At 40.6% G+C, this 23,131-nt stretch overlaps 1 protein-coding gene across 1 annotated transcript; it reads right to left on the reverse strand.

Annotated features, from left to right (window-relative positions):
- Nucleotides 1–10,789: 10,789 nt before the first annotated feature.
- Nucleotides 10,790–13,986, reverse strand: Otud6a (OTU deubiquitinase 6A). Its single transcript, XM_087203209.1, is given in 1 exon segment — nucleotides 10,790–13,986. A coding segment is annotated over 1 exon segment (876 nt). The 5' UTR covers nucleotides 12,891–13,986; the 3' UTR covers nucleotides 10,790–12,014.
- Nucleotides 13,987–23,131: the final 9,145 nt, after the last annotated feature.

Consider the following 23,131-nt stretch of genomic DNA (forward strand, 5'->3'; position numbering starts at 1 on the left):
AAAAAATGGACAACTAAAGTAAACACACTTCTCAGAGGAAGAAGTACAAATGGTCAATGAATGCATGAAAAAATGTTCAACTTCTCTGGCCATTAGAGAGATGCAAATTAAAACAAGATTCCATTTTACTGAGATTCCATTTTACTCCAGAAAGAATGGCTATTAACAAAGACTCAAAAACCAGTAAATGCTGGTGAGGTTGTGGGGCGAAAGGAACCCTTCTACTGCATGTTGTTGGTGGGAATGTAAACTAGTATCACCACTATGGAAATCAGTATGGAGAGGCCTCAAGAAACTAAAACTAGAAGTTCCATTTGACCCAGTTATGCCTCCTTTGGGTATCTTCCTGAAAGAGTTAAAGACATCATAGTATAGGGACACATGCATGGTCATGTTTATAGCAGCATGGCCCATAATAGCTAAATCTTGGCAGCAGACTATATGTCTCTCAACAGATGAATGGATAAAGAAAGTGTGACATTCATATACAATGGAGTACTACTCTGCCATCAAGAATAATAAACTTGAGTCATTTCTGGGAAAATGGATGTACCTTGGGACCGTAATAGTAAGTGAAATAAGTCAGACGCACAAGCTTAAGTATCACATGGCTTCTCTTACATGAAAAAACCCAAAATATAAAAAAAGAGCAAAATAAAAGATAGATAATAGCAAATATGGAGACAGATCTTTTACCAAAGAAAAGGAGATCAAGGATGGAGGAAGAGGGGAGGACAGGAAGGGGATGAAAAAAGAATTAAGATGTGTTATGTACATGTGCCAACTTCCCAGGGGGGAATATAATCATTACATACTCCAAACATGTACTAATAAAAGATAAAAATTGAAAAACATCATATTGAAGACTGCTTAAAGGTATAGGGAAATTTTTATAATGTATTGTTTTTAAAAATATTTTTCTGGTACTGGGACTCAAACTCAGGAACTTGGGCTTGCCAGGCAGCGCAGCACCACTGAGCTACATCCCCGGCTATAATGTATTGTTAATTTTTTTTAAAAAAACAATTTTAATCGAATGGTACCAATTTTGCTCCTTAAAACTGAGTCTAGTGTGTGTTCGTGTACAAAAAGCCTAGAAAGAAGATACTCTGGCCTGAGAATTCAGGCTACCCTGTCCGCAGGACAGTACTTTGGGTGACCTCCTATAGACGCCCTGATGGGAACCGCTGGGACAGATAGCCCTAGGAGAGGTTCTGCTTTGCACCTCAACAGCAAAAAGTCAAGCGGCCCCCAAAGTTGCCATAGACAAAATCAGGGAGTGGCTGCTGATAATGTCACGGGACTGCTGATAATGTCATGTTCTTGGGTTCCCAGATAGAAACAAATCATGGCTAACACTATTGAACATTTATTTATCGGGTGCTTCATGTGAATTTTCATTTAACGCTTCTAACTTCCTCAAGAGATATATCTAAGACAGGCATTGATTATTCTATGGCTATCAGTGAGGAAACTGAGGCCCAGAAAGATGAAGTGAGTTATCCAAAGTCACAAAGCTAGGCTCCAGAGCCCACATCTGCAGACAGCAGGCACTTTATTTTTTGTTGTCATCTCAAGAAAGGAGAAGTATGTTAATGAGTAAAAGGAAAACAGTAAGTAAATACATGAAAGTTACTTCTGGAATTTGGATCTCTTTGAAAATAGTGTCCCATGGCTTTCATACATGAAACTGCCCAAAACAGCTGCTGTCCTCAACGACTGTGAGTCACTGTTAGAGAATGGAACAGACTGAAAATCCCTGGTGTCCCTCCAGATCCCACAGTGAAGGTCTGCTCTTGATTTGTGCCCTGGATATGACCAGGATGTGGCCTGAGTTAATGCTTCCATCTCCCTTCCGCCAGAGGCAGATCTAGTGGGGGTAGCAAGGAACAGGCCCAATAAGATCATGAGGGTTCCCAAGATAGGAACAGTTATTTCTCTGACATTCAGGGACAAGCCTGTGAAATGGGGCTCTACCATCTTGATGATATGGACAACAGAATTCCTTGGGTAGCCCCAGCACTACATAACTTAGCAAGGTCCATATTGACCCTCTTAAACAACCTATTGGTCTCTTCCCCCGTTAGGGTCCCTGCTGGGCCTATGCCTCCTTTCCAGCTTGAGCACACTTCTCTTACAACAGTGCCCCATCTCAAGCCACCCCCATAGCTCATGTGTTTGATACACCCTCAGAAACCCTTACCAAGTAAATGCCTCCTCTTCCAGCCAGGTGCTATTCTCTAGCCCTTCTCCCTTCAAAATCCAGGAATTCCTTTTACATCCTAAGCCAACCTGTACCCTATACCAGTGATGGCAAATCTTTTAGAGCTTTCAATGATACAAACAGCTCGTTGTGGTACGCGTACCATAAGTTAGCCACCACTGCATATCAACTAACCCCCCTTCTGCCTACTTTTCTCCCCACACCTCTATTAGGAGCCCTTAACCTGCCCATGCCTGCTTTCTCTGCCAAGCTCCCTCATTTAGCCAGGCCCTCTTCATTCATCTATGCCTTCCTCCCAAGTGAGGTCCCCTTCCCCAGCCAGGTCTCCTTCCCTTGCTAGGCAGGCTTTGCCTATACCCACTTATGCCACCCTCAGGCCACATTGCCCAGCCGGTACCTCCTTCTACAATCACCCTACCCAGGCCCCTACCCTAGTGTGTTACCTCTCCCTGGCCTGTGGCCCCTGACAGGTAGGCCCTCTTTGGCAGCCCGCTAATCTTCCTCAGGCCGAACTTGTGTCTAAACCTGTGCTGCCTCACTCACATAGGAAGTTTGGCCAGCCAGGGCCCCTTCTCTGACCAGGACTCCTTCATCCTCATATCCCTGTCTCCAGGCAAGCTCCTTGACTCCACTTGATTCCCCTTGGCCAGCCAGGACCCTCTCCTCACCCAGACTCCATCCCTATCCTGTGCCCTGTCCTCAGTGAGGCCCCTTTCCTCAATCATGTGCTTTCACTCAGCCAGGATCTCTGTCTGGATCCTATCTGATCCCTTCCCTAATAGCCCCTCTGCACCTGCTAGGCCTCCTCGCCTGGCCAGGTTTACTAACCCATCTCCAGCCAATGTTGTTCTCAGTATTCAGATCTCTCCCACCATCAGGTTTTGTCAGGAGCAAGTCTACATAATTTGGGGGAAAAATCATTTCACAACTGAAATTATGATTAGGCCTGGTTCTCCTGCCTACAGCCCAGCTATGGCATGTGGAGACATAACTCCGTTTTGGCCTCCAGTCACAGCGAAAACCTCAGTGGTCCGGTGATGCTATGATGCTCCAGGGCAAGATTACACCAGCTGAAGACATCCTAGGAGGAACAAAAACTTCATCTGCATAGTTCTTCATTGTTCTAGGATTTTTGCCGCTGCCGCCACTGCCCTTTGAGTCACCTTTTACATTTGTTACTCTCCCAATGTACTGAACTCTCTGCCCTGAGTCATCTGTTACATTTGTTTCTCCCGATGTACTGAATAAAAGTGTGGCAGGTTCAAGGGCTTTCGTCTTTGCCGACCAGAGCAACATTGATCAGGCCCAAAGCTCAGCTTCTTCTCTAAGTCTTATTTTTTCTATCTTTCCTGTATAATACGTTAATTTGCCTTGTGCTGTCGGGGCTCGCAGGAGACTAGGACTTAATGCAGAGGTTCTAGTAACGTCCCCTTTCCCTGTTCCCTACAAGGTTTTCCTTTTTATCTATGACTCTCTCCTTGGCCCCTTTCCTTGCCAGAGTCTTCCCCTGGCCAGCAATCTTTTCCTGTGAGGGTCTTCTCATACTCCAGGGTCCTCCCTGCCAGGCTCCCTTCCTCAGCTTGTGCTCCTTTTACAAGACAGGCACATGCCCATATCCAGGCCCCTTCCCTAGCCTCACACTTGTCACAGCCCATATCCTCCTCTCCTGCTTATGTTTGCTTTTCTGCCAGACCTCCTTGGCTGCGTGGTGCCCTTCTTTAGCCGGGATTCCATCTGATAGCCTATGGCCCTTCCCTCAGACAGATGATGTCTCCCCCTTTAATAGACAGGAGCACCTTTCTTGTCCTTCGGCTCCTGACTCAACCAAGTCTCCTTCCCTTGACCAACCAGTTCCTCTTTTTCTAACCTCTAACACACACATTTACACAGGGAGCAATCTGAGTGATCTGGCAGGATTTTCATACTTGTATTTTGGGAACACCCAAAAGAAAACAGGGTGGAACTCTTTTTTCTCCTGCAACACAGCCCTGGATTGGTGAGGTTTTGGAAGTGGGGGGTTCCTTTTCAAACACAGTAATGACAGTGCCTTCAAATGAAACCATTACATATTTTCAATTATTGAAACATAATGCAGGTCAGCCTCCAGAGAAAGTTGCACCCTAAATCATTCCCTGGGGAACACTTCACCCCCAGGCCACTACCAAAACTGCAGGTGCATTTCTCCTCCCCAAAGCCTGATCTGTTCTCCTCTATACTTGCTTCCCGACGACCAGGTGTCCTTTGCTGAAGAAGATCCTGGTATATAAACTGTATATGAATGAAGTCGCAAATACACAAAAACAGAGAAGCAGGTATTTTTAAACAGCTTTTATTTTTTAAGCAAATTGCATACTTTTTAATAAAGTTTGTGAATAAAGATTTTTAATAAAGTTTTTGAACTGATATACTTTATTTTTTAATGTTTGGAATATACAAAGAATTTTTAATGAATTTAACCTCACCAAAATACAGGATCTAAAGATGAAAAATTATTGCAAATCATTTCAGTTTTAATATTCTTTAGGGTTATTTAATATACTGACAGATCTCAAACATCAGCAAAACTATATTGTTCACATTTTTTTTTTTCTTGGTCTTTTTCAAACAGGGCCTTATTATGTAGTTCAGGCTGGCTTTGAACTCACTATGAAGCTCAGGCTGGCCATAAACTTGCGGCTATTCTCCTGCCTCAGCCTCCCGAGGGCTGTGATTATAGGCATGTGCCACCATGCCCGGCTAAATTTGTGGCTCACAGTTTTTGTGTTTGTTTGTTTCATTGGTTTTTCGAGACAGGGTCTCCTTATACAGTTCAGACTGGCCTTGAGCTCACTGTAGTCCAGGATGGCCAAAAATTCATGGCAATCCTTCTGCCTTAGTCTCCCAAGTGCTGGGATTACAGGCGTGTGCCACCATGCCCAGCTGTTTCATTTTTGCCTCCCAGAAGTTGTTGATATAGTCAAAGAGATCAACTACCTTAATGTTTCTTAAAATTGTCTTAAATTTTTTAGTAATTAAAGAAGTCACTAAGTCCAGATCTCTCAGATTTCATACTAGTTGATATGACAAGGTAGATCAACTTGAATAAGGTCATAGCATTTGATATCTTGAAGAATAAAGAAAATTGGCCATTCATCCCGCTGCTCCCAGCCCAGAGGAAGGGGCTTCCGGGCCGCCGTCCGTCCCAATGCTCCCGGCCAGAGGTAGGGGCTTCTGAGCCGCTGTCCCACTGCTCCTGGTCCAGAAGAAGGGGCTTCTGGGCCACCAACCAGCCCGCCACTAGCAGCCCAGAGGAAAGGGCTTTTGCGCCACTGTCCGTCCCGCCACTCCCGGACCAGAGGAAGGGGCTTCCGGGCCACCATCCCTCCCGCTGCTCCCAGCCCCTGTCCCACCTCTCCCAGCTCAGAGGAGGTGAGCCACACTGGGGCCAACAGCAACCCCGCCCCGCCCCCCCCCCCCCCGCTCCCCCAGTCGATATGAGAAGACACGTAAATAAGTCTCAAAACCAGACTTCCAGATCACCTACAGCAACCCCAAAGGGAAATGAGATGGAACACTCTGATACTCAACCACCTGGACCCACTGAATTGGCAACAAAAGGGGATCTGGAAGAAATGAAATCAGAAATAATTTCTCAGATAACAGGAGAGATTGTGCTCCTAGTGCAAGTCATGATTAATAAACCTAGAGAGGAGCTGAGGAACATGATGGAATCCCAACATAGGAAACAAATGGAATCCATAAAACAGAAGCAAATAAATTTCCAGGAGATGAAAACCTCCATTGAAAGTCTACACAGCAGAATGAGCCAGTGTGAGGACAGAATTTCGGATATAGAAGATAAGATTGCAATTAGTGACCAGGAAAAGAAAAATTGCTTCAAAATTATAAGGAAACAAGAGAAATCAATCCAGCAGCTGCTAGACAATGCAAAGAAGAATAACATAAGACTGGTTGGAGTCAAAGAAGAAACAAGAGAGAGTGCAGATGACATAAAAAATCTCTTCACAGAAGTAATGGCAGAAAGCTTCCCAAGGAGGGGAAAAGAATTTGACATACAGATAAGTGAGGCATATAGGACTCCAAATAGCCTTGATCAAAAAAAATCTGCACATAGGCATATACTTGTTAAGATTCCAGAAACTCAACAGAAGAACAAAGTTCTACAAGCAGTTAGAGAAAAGAAACAAATCACATACAAAGGAAAGCCCATCAGAATCACAGCAGACTTCTCAACACAAACCATCAAAGGCAAGAAGAGCTTGGAGTGACATATTCCAAGCCCTAAAAGAAAACAGCCTCCAACCCAGATTGATGTACCCTGCAAAACTATCTTTCAAAATGGATGGAGAAATAAGATACTTTCATGACAAAGAGCACCTTAGGAACTTCGTGAATACCAAACCAGCACTCCAAAGACTTTTACACAATATCCTAGGAACAGACATTGAGGATCACAATCCCAGGAAGCAAAGCAGAATGAACCCATCTGGCATAACAAGAAATTAAATGTAAAGGGGGAGAACACAACAAAGAGAAGAAGTCATGGCAATGATAAGTCAATAGGTTTCAGTTATAACCATCAACGTTAATGGTCTCAATTCACCAATCAAAAGAAATAGACTGGCAGAATGGGTCAAGAAGCAAAATCCAACAATATGCTGCATACAAGAAACACACTTCATTCAAAAGGAAATTCCTAGACTGAAAGCTAAAGGGTGGAAAACAATCCTCCATGCGACGGGAACCCCAAAAAAGCAGGAGTAGCTATCCTCTTTGTAGATCAAATAGATTTCAAACTGACACTGATTAAGAGGGACAAAGAAGGACACTACATCCTTGTAAAGGGAACAATCCAAGAGGAAGAGATGACAATCATAAATATCTATGCACCAAACACTAGTGCACCCAACTATATAAAACAAATACTAACGGACATGAAAAGTCATATATGCACTAATACAATTGTAGTGGGGGACCTCAACACCCCACTGTCACAAATAGATAGATCAACTAGACAAAAAATAAGTAATGAAATACTAGAACTCAATCAACCTCTCGAACAAATGAACTTAACAGATGTTTAGAGAGTGTTCCACCCCACAAAATCAGAATACACATTCTTTTCAGCTGCACACCAGTCATTCTCCAAAATAGACCACATACTCACTCATAGAAGGTGTTTAAGTAAGTGCAAAGGAATTGAAGTTATGCCCTGTATATTATCAGACCATAGTGCCATGAAATTGGAGATCCATAGCAAAAGAAACTGGAAAAATTTCATAAGCACGTGGAAACTGAACAACACACTTCCGAATAACCAATGGGTCACAGAGGAAATTAAAGAAGAAATCAGACAGTTCCTTCAATTAAATGACAATGACAATACAACGTATTGGAATCTATGGGACACAAGGAAAGCAGTCTTACGAGGGAAATTCACAGCAGTGAATACGCATATTAGGAAAACAGAACGAGCCCAATTAAACAAGCTGACGCTGAACCTCAAGCTTCTAGAAAAAGAAGAGCAGGACAACCCCAGAGCTCATACAAGGGAGGAAATTATAAAGATCAGAGGAGAAATCAATGCAATGGAGACTAAGAGAATGATACAAAAAAATCAATGAAGCCAAGAGTTGGTTCTTCAAAAGAATCAACAAAATTGACAAACCCTTGGCCAACCTTATCAGAAAAAGAAAAGAAAAGGCCCAAATCCATGCAATTAGGAATGAAAAGGGTGAAATTACAACAGATCCAGCAGAAACACAGAGGATCATCAATACCTACTTCCAGAACCTATATGCCAATAAGATGGAAAACACAGAAGAAATGGACAGATCCCTAGATACATATGAATTACCAAAGTTGAACGAAGAAGACCTAAAAATTCTAAACAACCCAGTATCAACCAATGAAGTTGAAAACGAAATTAAAAGCTTATCAACTAAGAAAAGCCCGGGCCCTGATGGCTTCACTGCTGAATTCTACAAGACATTTAGAGAGGAACTACTGCCACTACTGTTTAAACTCTTCAATGAAATTGAAAGGGAAGCAGTACTACAAAATTCATTCCTGGAAGCAAGCATCACCTTGATCCCCAAAGCCGAGAAAGACCCAACCGAAAAGGAGAACTATAGGCCAATCTCACTAATGAACATAGATGCAAAAATCCTTAATACGATTCTGGCAAATAGAACGCAGAAGATCATCAAGATGATCACACACCCTGATCAAGTGGGATTCATCCCAGGGATGCAGGGTTGGTTCAACATACGCAAATCAATCAATGTAATACACTATATCAATAGAGCCAAGGACAAAAACCATAGGATTATCTCCATAGATGCAGAAAAAGCATTTGAGAAAATCCAACATGCATGTATGATAAAAACCCGACAAAAAATTGGAATAGATGTTCTCTACCTCAAACTGATAAAAGCCATTTATGAAAAACCTACAGCCAATATCATACTAAATGGTCAAAAACTGAAATCCTTCACACTCAAATCAGGAACAAGACAAGGATGTCCGCTATCACCACTCTTGTTCAATATAGTTCTGGAAACATTAGCCACGGCAATTAGGCAAGAGAAAGAAATAAAAGGAATAAAGATAGGAAATGAAGAAGTCAAATTGCCATTATTTGCAGATGACATGATACTCTATATAGAAGACCCCAAGAACTCCACCAAAAGTCTTCTAGACTTAATAACCAAATTCAGTCAAGTAGCTGGTTACAAGGTCAACACACAAAAATCAATAGCTTTCCTCTACACCAATGACAGACTCACTAAGGGAGAAATAGGGCAAATAATTCCTTTCACAATAGCATCCAAAAAACTGAAAGACCTAGGAATCAACCTGACAAAAGAAATGAAAGACCTCTTCTCTGAAAACTATGGCACTCTGAAAAGAGAGATTGAAGACGATATCAGAAAATGGACAGACATCCCCTGCTCCTGGGTAGGAAGGATTAATATAGTGAAAATGGCCATACTTCCAAAACTGCTATATAGATTTAATGCAATTCCAATTGAGATCCCAGCAGCATACTTCACGGACCTTGAGAAAACAATCCAAAAATTCATTTGGAACAGGAAGTGACCCAGGATAGCAAAAGCAATTGTAGGTAACAGAGACATGGCATGGGGTATCACAATCCCCAACCTGCAACTCTACTACAAAGCTACTGTGATAAAAGCAGCATGGTACTGGCAAAGAAACAGACTTGAGGACCAGTGGAACAGATTAGAAGATGCAGAAACAACGCCAGACACACTCAGCCATCTCATCTTCGATAAAGGAGCCAAACACCCTCACTGGAGGAAAAATAGCCTCTTTAATAAATGGTGCTGGAAAAGTTGGGCTTCAACTTGCCAAAGATTAAAACTAGACCTATATCTCTCGCCATGCACTAAACTAAAATAGAAATGGATTAAAGATCTAAATATTAAAATAGAAACTCTGAACCAGTTGGAACAGAGGTTAGGTAGAACCCTTGAAGACATCGGTGTAGGAAAAGATTATATGAACAAAACCTCAGTTGCCCGTGAACTAGCACAAACAATCAACAAGTGGGATCTCTTCTTATTAAAAAGCTTCGGCACAGCAAGAGAAACCACCAGCAGTGTGAAGAGACAACCCACAACGTGGGAAAAAATCTTCACCTGCTCTTCCTCAGACAAAGGTCTACTATCTCGAATCCATGAAGAACTTAAAAAGAGCAGGCCTCCCAAATTTAAAGACCCAATCCAAAAATGGGCATCTGAAATGAAGAGACATTTCTCAGACAAAGAAGCAGAAATAGCAAATAAATACATGAAAAAATGTTCAACGTCACTGGTCATTTGAGAGATGCAAATGAAAACAACGCTGAGATTCCACCTCACTCTGGAAAGAATGGCTGCTATCATGAAATCAACCAATAACAAATGCTGGCGGAGCTGTGGGGAAAGAGGAAGCCTGCTCCACTGCTGGTGGGAGTGTAAACCACTGTGGAAATCAGTATGAAGATACCTCAAAGAACTAGGACTGGAAGTCCCATTTGACCGTGCTATTCCACTGCTGGGGATCTTCCCCAAAGAATTAAAAGAATCATACCACAGTGATATATGTGTGCCCATGTTCATAGCAGCACAGTTTGTAATAGCTAAAACTTGGAAACAGCCCAAATGCCCATCAACTGGAGACTGGATAAAGAAAACGTGGTTTTTTTTATAAAATGGAGTCCTACTCAGCCATAAAAAATGAGAAATTAGAGACATTTATAGCTAAATGGATGCACATTGAGGCGATACTCTTAAGTGAAATAAATAGGACACACATGTATAAATACCAAACAGTTTCTCTGGTGTGAGAAACTGAAAGTGTTAATAAGGACTAAAATGTATAATAGGTCATGTGAAATAGGAAGAAAAGGGGCAAAGGGGAAGGAAGTGGGAGGGCTAGGGGAAAGGAAAGAAGGGAATGGAATTAATATGAGAAAAAGGAAAAATAGGAACAAAACCTTTGTAAATAGGGAGGAATGGAGGGGTTGAAGGCAGGGCTGGGCAAGGGTGAAAAATAAGAACCAAGAGAGATTATGTAAAGGTGCAAATTCCCAATGATGAATGTCATGTATACCTAACATGTACTGATGATTAGAATGAATAACCAATAATGCAAAATAGGAAGAAAAGGTCCAAAGGGGTAAGGGTAGTGGGAGGAGCAGGGGAAAGGAAAGAAGGGAAAGGAAAAATGATGAGAAATGGAAAAAATGGAAATAAAGTCTTTGTAAATAGGGAAGGGTGGAGGGGGTGAAGGGAGGGCTAGGAATGGGGAAAAAATAAGAACCAAGATGCATCATGTAAAGGTACAAGTTCCCAATGAGAAATGTAATTGTGTTGCATACCTAAAAATAAAAGAATTTAAGGAAAAAAATATCCAGAGTTTTACCCCTTTCAGTAAGTTAAATTATTTATCAGTTTGTCTCTTTTTGCTTCACATCAGTTGTAGAGACAATGAAATGGAACAACTACCTAAATAAAGTCGTATCTCCTCTTCCTTTAATAATCTTCAGATCTTTGACATCTTACAGTAAACTTTATCTAGCTTTTCAGGTTATCTAAATTTGCTTTTTATATTTAACACTTACATTTACCTTTTAAGTTGAGCAAATGCTATTTTGAGCTCAGCAAACACCTGTGCAAATTAATTTGCAATCACAGAAGTTTGAATGAAGAAAACAAAGCCAAGTTACTAACAGAACTCTTGTTCATAAATAAAAAAGCAAACCCAAGAAGAGTCTATAACATTTTTTTTCAAAAACTAACAAAAGGCATTCACAAAGCATATCAATCACATAAACTCCATTTTCATCTAAGTACTCCAACAGATTCATGGGAAAATCTGAAGATGCCTAGTATTTATCTCAAGTTATGGGATTAAAGCAAACATTTCCATTTGTAGCCCAAAGTTATTTGAAATGTTACCAATTCTGAATCAGGGGTAGAGGCAAAGCCTCGTAGAGACAAGAAGAGGTTAAACTGTGTCAAAGGGACATCCCTCAGGTAGTAAAAGCAGACATTTCCCCCATTTTAGTTTCCTGTCCCCTATTATTTCAAAGAAGCTCCTGAAGAACGAGAGGGAAAGAAAGGAGGCGCGGTAGGAACACTGTGGTGGAGGGTAAATTTTAATTAAAGCAAAGAACAAAGAAAACCAGAAAATCAAAGGAGAAGAAACTCGAGCTTACTGAGGAGATGTGGAGACAGCCGCAGAGTGACTGCCATGACTACCGTGAGGCCCATGGAAAGGCCTAGAAGAGGCGTGGGGCTGCTCCGCTCGCTGCGCCAGCCGCAAGCGGCTTCACGGAATTGTAGTGCTCCCCGAGGCTGCAGGCATAGTGCAGGTAGACAAGGGTGAGTGGCTTCTTGTGGTACTCTTCCCCAATGACCCAGGTGGGTGAATTGGCCTGGATCACTTCGATGGGGGTCTGCAGGACGTGCGACAGGGCCCTCAGCTCGAGCTGGCCTCCCCATGATGGGCGGTGAACGATGTTGTCGCAGTAGGTCATGAAGTCGTCGCGGGTACAGGTGTCATCTGTTTCGGGGTTGCTGAAGAAGGGCAGAAAGTCGTCGACGTGCTTCCGCATGTAGTCGGTGGTGCGGCGGCGCAGGCCCTCCACCGTCATGGAGAATACCAGCTGGTCTTGGATGGCACGGTACATACAGTGGCTGTCGGCAGGGATATCCTTCATCTCCAGATACTTGGCTCCCAAGATGGTTGCGAGCTTCTCTTCCTCCTCTTGCCGGAAGCTGGCCAGATGCTCCATCTCAGCCAAAAGGATCCTCTCCTGCCACTCTCTCACCATGGCCTCTCTTTTTTCTCGCCTTTTCTGTGCCCTAGAGATGTGGGGGTGCTGGTTCTCGAGATTCATCTTCGCCAGATTTTCGGTGGCAGAATCCAGGTTGCTGTTGCCAGGGAACTTCTCTTGGAACTTCTCTAACTCCTGCTGGTGCCTCTACTCCATCTTGGCCCGGAGGCAGGCCGTGTCGAGGAGCAACTGCTTTCTTTTCTTCTTGTCACTCTTGGGGACGGAGCTCTTCAGGCTCTGGATGTGGGCCTCTAGTTCTTTCTTCTCGCGGTGGTGGCGACGCAGCATTCGCTGATGTTCACTCTGGAGGTCTTCCATGACATTAACCGGAGGCAAGAACCAGAGTTTGGTGCCGGCTCACAACGGTTTAAATCACCCAACAGGCCACAGATCCTCAGCCTGTCCTAGTTCTAGTGCTTTGATGACCTCACGGGCTACCTTCTATCACCCCAGTCACAGCCCTCTCTACTATTGGCCACTGTCTCTCCAGGGCTACACCCACTCAGATATGTCTGGCACTATGATTGGCTGTTGGAAGACCCTAAATATGTCCTTCTTAAACCCCGTAGCAACCACTGCTTCCAGTTTTAACGGAATGCAAATACCGTTGGGAAGATCCTGCCTTCTACAGCTTGTGCCATGATTGGGCATGTAGAATTTTTCAGTGATTTCTACTACCCACTTCATTTCCAGCAAGTTTGTTATGTGTATCAAAGTTTCATTCCTCTTTTTGGGGGAAATACGATGGATTTATTGTAGTTTGCTTAACAGTTCACCAGTTGAAGGACAGCTGGTTTGTTTTCAGTTTTGAAATACCATGCAAAAACTTGCTATAAACATCTGCCTACAGGAGTTTGTGTGAGTCTTCATTTCTCTGGGGGAAAATGTCCAGGAGTGCAATTGCTGGGTCATATTTAAAGTATATGTTTTTTTTGGGTTTTTTTTAAGAAAATCTTTTACAGAATGTCTGTACCATTGTATATTCCTACTAGCAGAGTGTGAGTCATCTAGTTTCTCCGAACCTTCACCATCACTGGTTGTCACAGTTTTTTGTTAGCCATTCTAATAAGTGTATAGCCATATTTTATTGTAGTTTCAGTTTGTATTTCCCTTGTGGCTAATGATGTTTATCTTTTCATGTGTTCATTTGTCATCAGTAACATACAGTCTTCTGTAAAGTGTTTAAGTCATTTGCATATTTTCTGATCAGACAATTCTTACTGTTAGTTTTTAGCATTCTTTTACATTCTAGATATGAGTTTTTTTGTTGGATTATGTGCTTTGTAAGTATTGTCTCCCAGTCCATAGCTTTTTTATTTTTTATCGTCTTCTTAGCAGGGTCTTTCTCAGATCAAAAATTTTTCATTTTGATGAGGTTAAATTTATCAAATTGTCCTTATATAGATCATATTGAGACAGGAGAGAAAGGCCTGATGCTCCTCAAAGGCTACTTTTATCTCACAGCTGCTCCAAACACTCCATAGCCTGGCATCAGCTGCATCGGGCCTCCATGGTTGCTTCAAGAAATATTTCCTTTGTCTGTGGCAGACTTTAGTCACAGACCTGTCATAGGTACCTTACCCTGCAGCCCCTCTAGATGACTCACCCCTTTGCAGTCCTCCTCAGTCAGGTCTACTAGAAACCCTCTCCCTTACCCATGACCACTCTATATAAGCAAGCTCTTCTAGTTCTGCACTAGTTCTAATAAAGTCTCTTCAAGTAGCATATCTTGGCCTTCATGATTTCTGTCTGAAGTGGCTGGTGACTGAGCTGCTGACACTGAAGATGGCTGGCAGCCAGATAGCAAAGGAGAGCAACAAAGAACATCTGGGAACTGCCATCTCTAGTGCTGGAAGAGCCCCTGAATCCTACCAGTAGCTGCTTGCTCCAAGCAGCAAGAAGGGCTGTTAACATTAAAGGAGCTGATACCTGCTGGTATTCAAAGCTCAGGGCCATTGACACTAAAAGAGCTATGGTTTGCCAATTTGTGATTTCTGTATGAATTGAGCAAGAACTCTCAGTTTTTTGGTAACATCCTGGAAGCATGTGTGAAGACCCTCCCCTTTAGAGGGTCCTGGAGAAGAGGGCAAGCAATGGTGATGGATGTTAGTGGGCTCAAGAATCATCTTATGTCTGATTTCCATCTTACATGTACGAAGAGTTCACACCAGTGACAATATTTTTAGTGTCAAGTCTAAGAACTCTTGGTCTAATACTAGATTTCAAAAATGTTGTCCCTTTTACAGCTAAAAGATTTATAGCTTTAGGTTTTAAAGTTAAATCTGTGATTTACTTTTAAATTTTAATTTATTTATTAGTACATGTTTGTGATATATAACAACTACTTTCATTGTGAGTATTTGGTACCTGTACATGACACGTCTTAATACTTTTTTTATGTCCTCTTCTTTTCTCCCCTTCCCCACCCCTTCATCTCCTGGTCCTTGTCCCAGTTGCAGTAGATCTATCTCCTTGTTTCCTTTAATCTATCTTTTATTTTGCTCTTTATTTATACTGTACTTTGGATTACTCATATAAGAGAAACTATTTGGTATTTAAACATGTGTGTCTGATTTATTTTACTTAATATTATTTTTAAGGTGCATTCATTCTTCTACAAAAGGTTCAAATGTATCCTTCTTTATAGCAGAATAGTATCCAATTCTGTATAAATATTGTATTTTCTTTATCCATTTGTCTGTTGATGGACATACAGGTTGCTTCCAAGATTTGGCTATTATGAATTCAGCTGCTAAAAATATTGGTATGCATGTATTGCTATAATGTGATGTCTTTAACTCATTCAGAACGATACCTAGAAGGAGAATAGCTCGATCAAATGGAATTTCTATTTTTAGTTTTCGATGAATCTCCATACTGATTTTCATACTGGTTGTACTAGTTTACGTTCCCCCCTCCCAACGATACAAGAGGGTTCCTTTGTCACTACAACCTTGCCAGCATTTATTATTTGATTTCTTGATGATTGCCATTCTTCCTGGTATAAGGTAAAATCTCAGTGTTGTTTTAATTTGCATTTTTCTAATGGACAGTGATGTTGAACATTTTTCATGTATTTATGGGTCATTTATATTTCTTCTTCTGAGAAGTGTGATCTATTGTAACATTATTTTTGTGTAAGGTTTGAGACTTAAGGTTCATTTTTTTTTGCCTAGGGATGTCCAATTATTTGGAATTGTGCTAAAGCTCTACATAAATTTGAGGAAAACTGATATCTTTACTATACTGAGTCTTCCAATCCATGAGCTCCTGTTTATGTATTGGTGTTTATTCAGCTCTTCACTGATTTCTTTCATTAATACTTCACTATATAGAGCCCACCCTGGGTATGGATGACACCACCCAAAGGGTGGGTAGCCTAGAAGGGATAAAAAGGAAAGGCAGGCTGCTGCTGCTGCCTCGCTTGTTGCTTGTTACTTGTTGCTTGCTGCTTTCTGCCTGCCTGCTCTGCAATGCCCCTTTGCCATCCCACCATGTCTTGGAGCCTGACAACTATGAACTGACACCTCTACAAACTGTGAGCTACAATAAACTATTCCTTCTTTAATTAATTAATTAATTTATTTATTTATTTATTTTGGTACTGGGGATCGAACTCAGGACCTTGTGCTTGCAAGACAGGAAGTGGAATCACTGAGCTAAATCTCTGGCCCAAACCATTCCTCCTTTAACTTTGAGTGTTGGGTGTTGTGTCTCAGCAATGATAAAAGTAACTAAAACAGCATCTGGGATGTTTCCAATATTTATCTATTACAAATTGTGCTGCTATAAATATGGGTGCGCACATATCGCTGTGGTGTGATGCTTTTAACTCTTTCAGGAAGAAAGAGTTCACCAAGAAGGGGAATAGCTGGGCCAAGTGGAACCCCTAGTTTTATTTATTTATTTATTTATCTTGAGGAATCTCCATGCTGGTTGTACCAATTTACACTCCTACAAATACAATTTGCACTCCTACAAATACAAATGTTGTTTTAAAAAATTGGTTTTTTGGTACCAGGGATGGAAATCAGGACCTTGCACTTGTGAGGCAGGTGCAGCACCCCTGAGCTAAATCTCCCCCCCCCAACACACACACTTTTTGCCAGACCATGCTGTTTTGATCATGGTAGTCATGTAGTATAATTTCAAGTCTGGGATTGTGATGTTGCCTGCCTTGCCTTCGTTGCCCAGAATTGCTTCTGCTATTCTAGGTCTCTTCTGGTTCCAAATGAATTTTAGGATTGTTTTCTCTAGTTCTGTGAGTTACACTATTGGTATTTTGATTAGAATTGCATTAAGTCTGTATAACAGTTTTGGAAGTATGGCCATTTTCAGTATATTGGTTCTGCCTATCCAAGAACAGGGGATATCTTTCCATTTTCTGATGTCCTCTTGGATCTCCTTTTTCAGAGTGCCATGCAAAGTTCTTTTACTTCCTTCATTAGATTGATTCCCAAGTACTTCATTTTTTTCGATGTTATTGTGAAAGGAGTGGAAGGCTATTTATTTTTGAGTGTTGACATTGAATCCTGCTATGCTGCCAAACTTGGTTATTAATTCTAGGAGTCTTTTGGGGTCTTCTTTTTTTGGGAGGGGTGTCTTCTATGTAGAGCATCATGTCATCTGCAAACAATGACAGTTTAACTTCCTCCTTTCATATTCTTATTCCTTTCATTTCCTCTTGTATAACTGCTTTGGCTAATGTTTCCAGAACTATATTGAATAGGAGTGGTGATAGAGGGCATCCTTTTCTTGTTCCTGATTTTAGAATGGAAAGTTTCATTTTTTGTCCATTTAGTGTGATTTTGGCTGTTGGTTTGTCATAGATGGCTTTTATCAGATTGAGATAAAGACCTACTCCAATTTTCCATAGGGTTTTTTTTTTTTTAGATGACGAATGGCTGATGGACTTTTTCAAATGCCTTTTCTGTACCTATTGAAATGATCATGTGGCTTTGCCCTTTGTTATGCTAATGTGGTTTCCTATATTGATTTTTCCTGCATCCCTGGGAGGAATCCTACTTGGTATGTGTATAACGTTCTTGATGATTTGCTGTATTCTGTTTGCCATTATCTTATTGAAGATTTTTGCATCTGTGTTCATTAAGGAGATTGGCCTGTAGTTCTCTTTTTCGGTTGGATCCTTCTCTGGTTTTGGTATCAGGGCAATGCTTGCTTCCAGGAATAACTTTGGGAATATTGCTTCCCTTTCAGTTTCATTAAAGAGTTTGAGTGGTAGTGGCATTAGATCTTCTCTAAAGTTCTTGTAGAATTCAGCAGTAAATCCATGAGGACCTGGGCTTTTCTTTGTTGGAAGTTTTTAAATTACTTCTATTTCACTGACTGATATTGGGTTATTTAGACTTTTTATATCTTCATGATTCATCTTTGGTAATTCACGTGTATACAGGAATCTGCCCATTTCTTCTGAATTTTCCATCTTACTAGAGTAGAGTTTATCATAGTAGGTATTGTTGGTCTTCTAGATTTCTGCAGGACCTGTTGTGATTTCAATGTTTTCATTCTTTTAAAAAAATTTTTACATCATTTTTTATTTTGGGGGTTCATTCTAGATGTACATAATGATAACATTTATCATAGGGAATTTGTACCTGTACATGATATATCTTGCTTCTTCTTTTAGTCCCATTCCCCTCCACTTCTTTTGGCCCCTCTTCCCCTCCTTATTTACAAAGGCTTTGTTTCCATTTTTTTCCTTCTATTCTCTCTTTCTTTATCTTTTCTTTCCTTTCTCTCTCGCCGCCCCCCGCCTTGTTCCCCCTCTCATTTGAGCATTTTCTCCCATTATTAATAGCATGGATTTCGGTCTTTTCTTTACTGTTTTTGATAAGGTTGGCTGTTTGTCTATTTTATTTAATCTTTCTAAGAACCAACTCTTTGGTTCATTGATACTTTGTATTGCTTTTTTAGTCTCAATTGTATTAATTTCTGCTCTGATCTTTATCGCTTTCTCCCTTTTAAGGGCTTTGGGTTTAGCTTGCTTTTCTTTTTCTAGAACCTTGAGGTTCAACATAGGTCATTTATTTGCACTTGCTCTGTTTTACTGATGTAGAAATTCACCGCTATAAATTTCCCTCTTAGGACTGCTTTGATTGCATCCTATAAGTTCCAGCATGTTGTATTGGCATTATTGTTTAATTGTAGACACTGTGTAATTTATCCTTTAATTTCTTCTGTGACCTATTCATCGTTCAGGAGGATGTTATTTAATTTCCTTGTGTTTATGCAGTTTTTGTAGTTTCTTTTGCCATTTATTTCCAATTTCATTGTGGTATGATCTGATAATATACAATTTCAATTCCTTTGCATTTGCATAAGCATGTTCTATGAGCTAGTATGTGGTCTATTTTGAAGAAAGTCCCATGTGTGAAGAATGTGTATTCTGTTGTGTGGTGGAACATTCCGTAGATATCTACTAAGCCATTTATTCAAAGGTTTGATTCAGCTCTGATATTTCTTTGTTGATTTGCTGTGTAGTTGATCTGTCTATTTGTGACAATGGGGTATTGAGGTCCCCTATTAAAATTGTATTAGTGCTTATCTGATTTTTCATGCCCATTAATGTTTGTTTAATATAGTTGAGTGTGCTAGTATTTGGTACATATATTGTTATTTCTTCCTCTTGAATTGTTCCCTTAACAAGTATGTACTGACCTTCTTTGTCTCTTCTGATCAGTCTTGGTTTGAAATCCACTTTGTTTGGAAATAGAATAACTACCTCTGCTTTTTCTTGGGTCCCTGTTGCATGGAGCATTGTTTTCTATCCTTTGGTCTTCAGTCTAAGAATTTCTTTTTGAGTTAAACGTGTTTCTTGTATACGACATATTGTTGGATCTTGTTTCTTTTCTTTTATTTTTTATTAAATTCTTTTAATGGTACATTGTAGGTATACAACACAATTACATTTCTCCTTGGGAATTGTACCTTTACATAATGCATCTGAGTTCTTATTTTTTCCCCATTCCTAGCCCTCCCTTCATGCCCTCCACCCTTCCCTATCTACAAAGACTTTATTTCCATTTTTTCCATTTCTCATCATTTTTTCTTTCCCTTCTTTCCTTTCCCCTGCTCCTCCCACTACCCCTACCCCTTTGGACCTTTTCTTCCTATTTTACATTTTTGATTATTCATTCTAATCATTGGTACATTTTAGGTATACAATATAATGACATTCATCATTGGAAATTTGCACCTTTACATAGTCTCTCTTGGTTCTTGTTTTTCACCCTTGCCCAGCCCTCCCTTCAACCCCTCCAGTCCTCCCTATTTACAAAGATTTTGTTCCTATTTTTCCATTTTCTCATATTAATCCCATTCCCTTCTATCCTTTCCTCTAGCCCTCCCACTTCCTTCCCCTTTGGCCCTTTTCTTCCTATTTCACATGACCTATTGTACATTTAGTCCTTATTTACACTTTCAGTTTCTCACACCAGAGAAACTGTTCGGTATTTATTCATGCGTGTCCTATTTATTTCACTTAAGTCAATGTGCATCCACTTAGCTATAAATGTCTCTAATTTCTCATTTTTTACGGCTGAGTAGTACTCCATTTTATAAAAAAAAACCCCACATTTTCTTTATCCAGTCTCCGGTTGATGGGCATTTGGGCTGTTTCCAAGTTTTAGCTATCACAAACTGTGCTGCTATGAACATGGGCGCACATATATCACTGTGGTATGATTCTTTTAATTCTTTGGGGAAGATCCCCAGCAGTGAAATAGCAGAGTCAAAAGGGACTTCCAGTCCTAGTTCTTTGAGGTATCTCCATACTGATTTCCACAGTGCTTGCACCAGTCTACACTCCCACCAGCAGTGGAGCAGGGTTCCTCTTTCCCCACAGCCCCACCAGCATTTGTTATTGGTGGATTTCATGATAGCAGCCATTCTTTCTGGAGTGAAGTGGAATCTCAGTGTTGTTTTCATTTGCATCTCTCCAATGACCAGTAATGTTGAACACTTTTTCATGTATTTATTTGCTATTTCTGCTTCTTTGTCTGAGAAATGTCTGTTCATTTCAGATGCCCATTTTTGGATTGGGTCTTTAAATTTGGGAGGTCTGATCTTTTTAAGTTCTTTAGAGATTTGAGATAGTAGACCTTTGTCAGAGGAAAAGCAGGTGAAGATTTTTTCCCACATTGTGAATTGTCTCTTCACACTGCTGGTGGTTTCTCTTGCTGTGCAGAAGCCTTTCAATAAGAAGAGATCCCACTTGTTGATTGATTGTGCTAGTTCACGGGCAACTGAGGTTTTGTTCATATAATCTTTTCCTACACCGAGGTCTTCAAGGGTTCTACCTAACCTCTGTTCCAACTGGTTCAGAGTTTCTATTTTAATATTTAGATCTTTAATCCATTTCTATTTTAGTTTAGTGCATGGTGAGAGATACAGGTCTAGTTTTAATCTTTGCCAAGGTGAAGCCCAATTTTTCCAGCACCATTTATGAAAGAGGCTATCTTTACTCCAGTGAGGGTGTTTGGCTCCTTTGTCGAAGAGGAGATGGCTGAGTGTGTCTGGCGTTGTTTCTGCATCTTCTAATCTGTTCCACTGGTCCTCAAGTCTGTTTCTTGGCCAGTACCATGCTGTTTTTATCACAGTAGCTTTGTAGTAGAGTTGCAAGTTGGGGATTGTGATACCCCCTGCCATGTCTCTGTTACCTACAATTGCTTTTGCTATTCTGGGTCTCTTCTTGTTCCAAATGAATGTTTGGATTGTTTTCTCAAGGTCTATGAAGTATGCTGCTGGGAACTCAATTGGAATTGCATTAAATCTATATAGCAGTTTTGGAAGTATGGCCATTTTCACTATATTAATCCTTCCTACCCAGGAGCAGGGGATGTCTGTCCATTTTCTGATATCATCTTCAATCTCTCTTTTCAGAGTGCCATAGTTTTCAGAGAAGAGGTCTTTCATTTCTTTTGTCAGGTTGATTCCTAGGTCTTTCAGTTTTTTGGATGCTATTGTGAAAGGAATTATTTGCCCTATTTCTCTCTCAGTGAGTCTGTCATTGGTGTAGAGGAAAGCTATTGATTTTTTTGTGTTGACCTTGTAACCAGCTACTTGACTGAATTTGGTTATTAAGTCTAGAAGACTTTTGGTGGAGTTCTTGGGGTCTTCTATATAGAGTATCATGTCCTCTGCAAATAATGACAATTTGACTTCTTCATTTCCTATCTGTATTCCTTTTATTTCTTTCTCTTGTCTAATTGCCGTGGCTAATGTTTCCAGAACTATATTGAACAAGAGTGGTGATAGCAGACATCCTTGTCTTGTTCCTGATTTGAGTGTGAAGGATTTCAGTTTTTGACCATTTAGTATGATATTGGCTGTTGGTTTTCCATAGATGGCTTCTATCAGTTTGAGGTAGAGACCATCTATTCCAATTTTTTGTAGGGTTTTTATCATACATGCATGTTCGATTTTCTCAAATGCTTTCTCTGCATCTATGGAGTTAATCATACGGTTTTTGTCCTTGGCTCTATTGACATAGTGTATTACATTGATTGATTTGCTTATGTTGAACCACCCCTGCCTCCCTGGGATGAATCCCACTTGATCAGGGTGTATGATCTTCTTAATGATCTTCTGCATTCTGTTTGCCATTATCTTATTAAGGATTTTTGCATCTATGTTCATTAGTGAGATTGGCCTATAGTTCTCTTTTTCAGTTGGGTCTTTCTCGGCTTTGGGGATCAAGGCGATGCTTGCTTCCAGGAATGAGTTTGGGAGTATTGCTTCCCTTTCAATTTCATTGAAGAGTTTAAACAGTAGTGGCAGCAGTTCCTCTCTAAATGTCTTGTAGAATTCAGCAGTGAAGCCATCAGGGCCCAGGCTTTTCTTAGTTGATAAGTTTTTAATTACATTTTCAATTTCATTGGTTGATATTGGGTTGTTCAGAATTTTTAGGTCTTCTTCATTCAACTTTGGTAATTCATATGTATCTAGGAATCTGTCCATTTCTTCTGTGTTGTCCATCTTCTTGGCATATAGGTTCTGGAAGCAGGTATTGATGATCCTCTGTGTTTCTGCTGGATCTGTTGTAATTTCACCCTTTTCATTCCTAATTGCATGGATTTGGGCCTTTTCTTTCCTTTTTCTGACAAGGTTGGCTAAAGGTTTGTCAATTTTGTTGATTCTTTTGAAGAACCAACTCTTGGCTTCATTGATTTTTTGTATCATTCTCTTAGTCTCCATTGCATTGATTTCTCCTCTGATCTTTATAATTTCCTCCCTTGTATGAGCTTTGGGGTTGTCCTGCTCTTCTTTTTCTAGAAGCTTGAGGTTCAGCGTCAGCTTGTTTAATTGGGCTCATTCTGTTTTCCTAATGTGCATGTTCACTGCTATGAATTTCCCTCGTAAGACTGCTTTCCTTGTGTCCCATAGATTCCGATATGTTGTATTGTCATTGTCATTTAATTGAAGGAACTGTCTGATTTCTTCTTTAATTTCCTCTGTGACCCATTGGTTATTCAGAAGTGTGTTGTTCAGTTTCCACGTGCTTATGAAATTTTTCCAGTTTCTTTTGCTGTGGATCTCCA

Source organism: Heterocephalus glaber, unplaced genomic scaffold (genome assembly GCF_053883595.1).
Source record: "Heterocephalus glaber isolate CG9 unplaced genomic scaffold, H.glaber_assembly_v1.0 deba00001790, whole genome shotgun sequence".
NCBI classification, from domain to species: Eukaryota; Metazoa; Chordata; class Mammalia; order Rodentia; family Bathyergidae; genus Heterocephalus; species Heterocephalus glaber.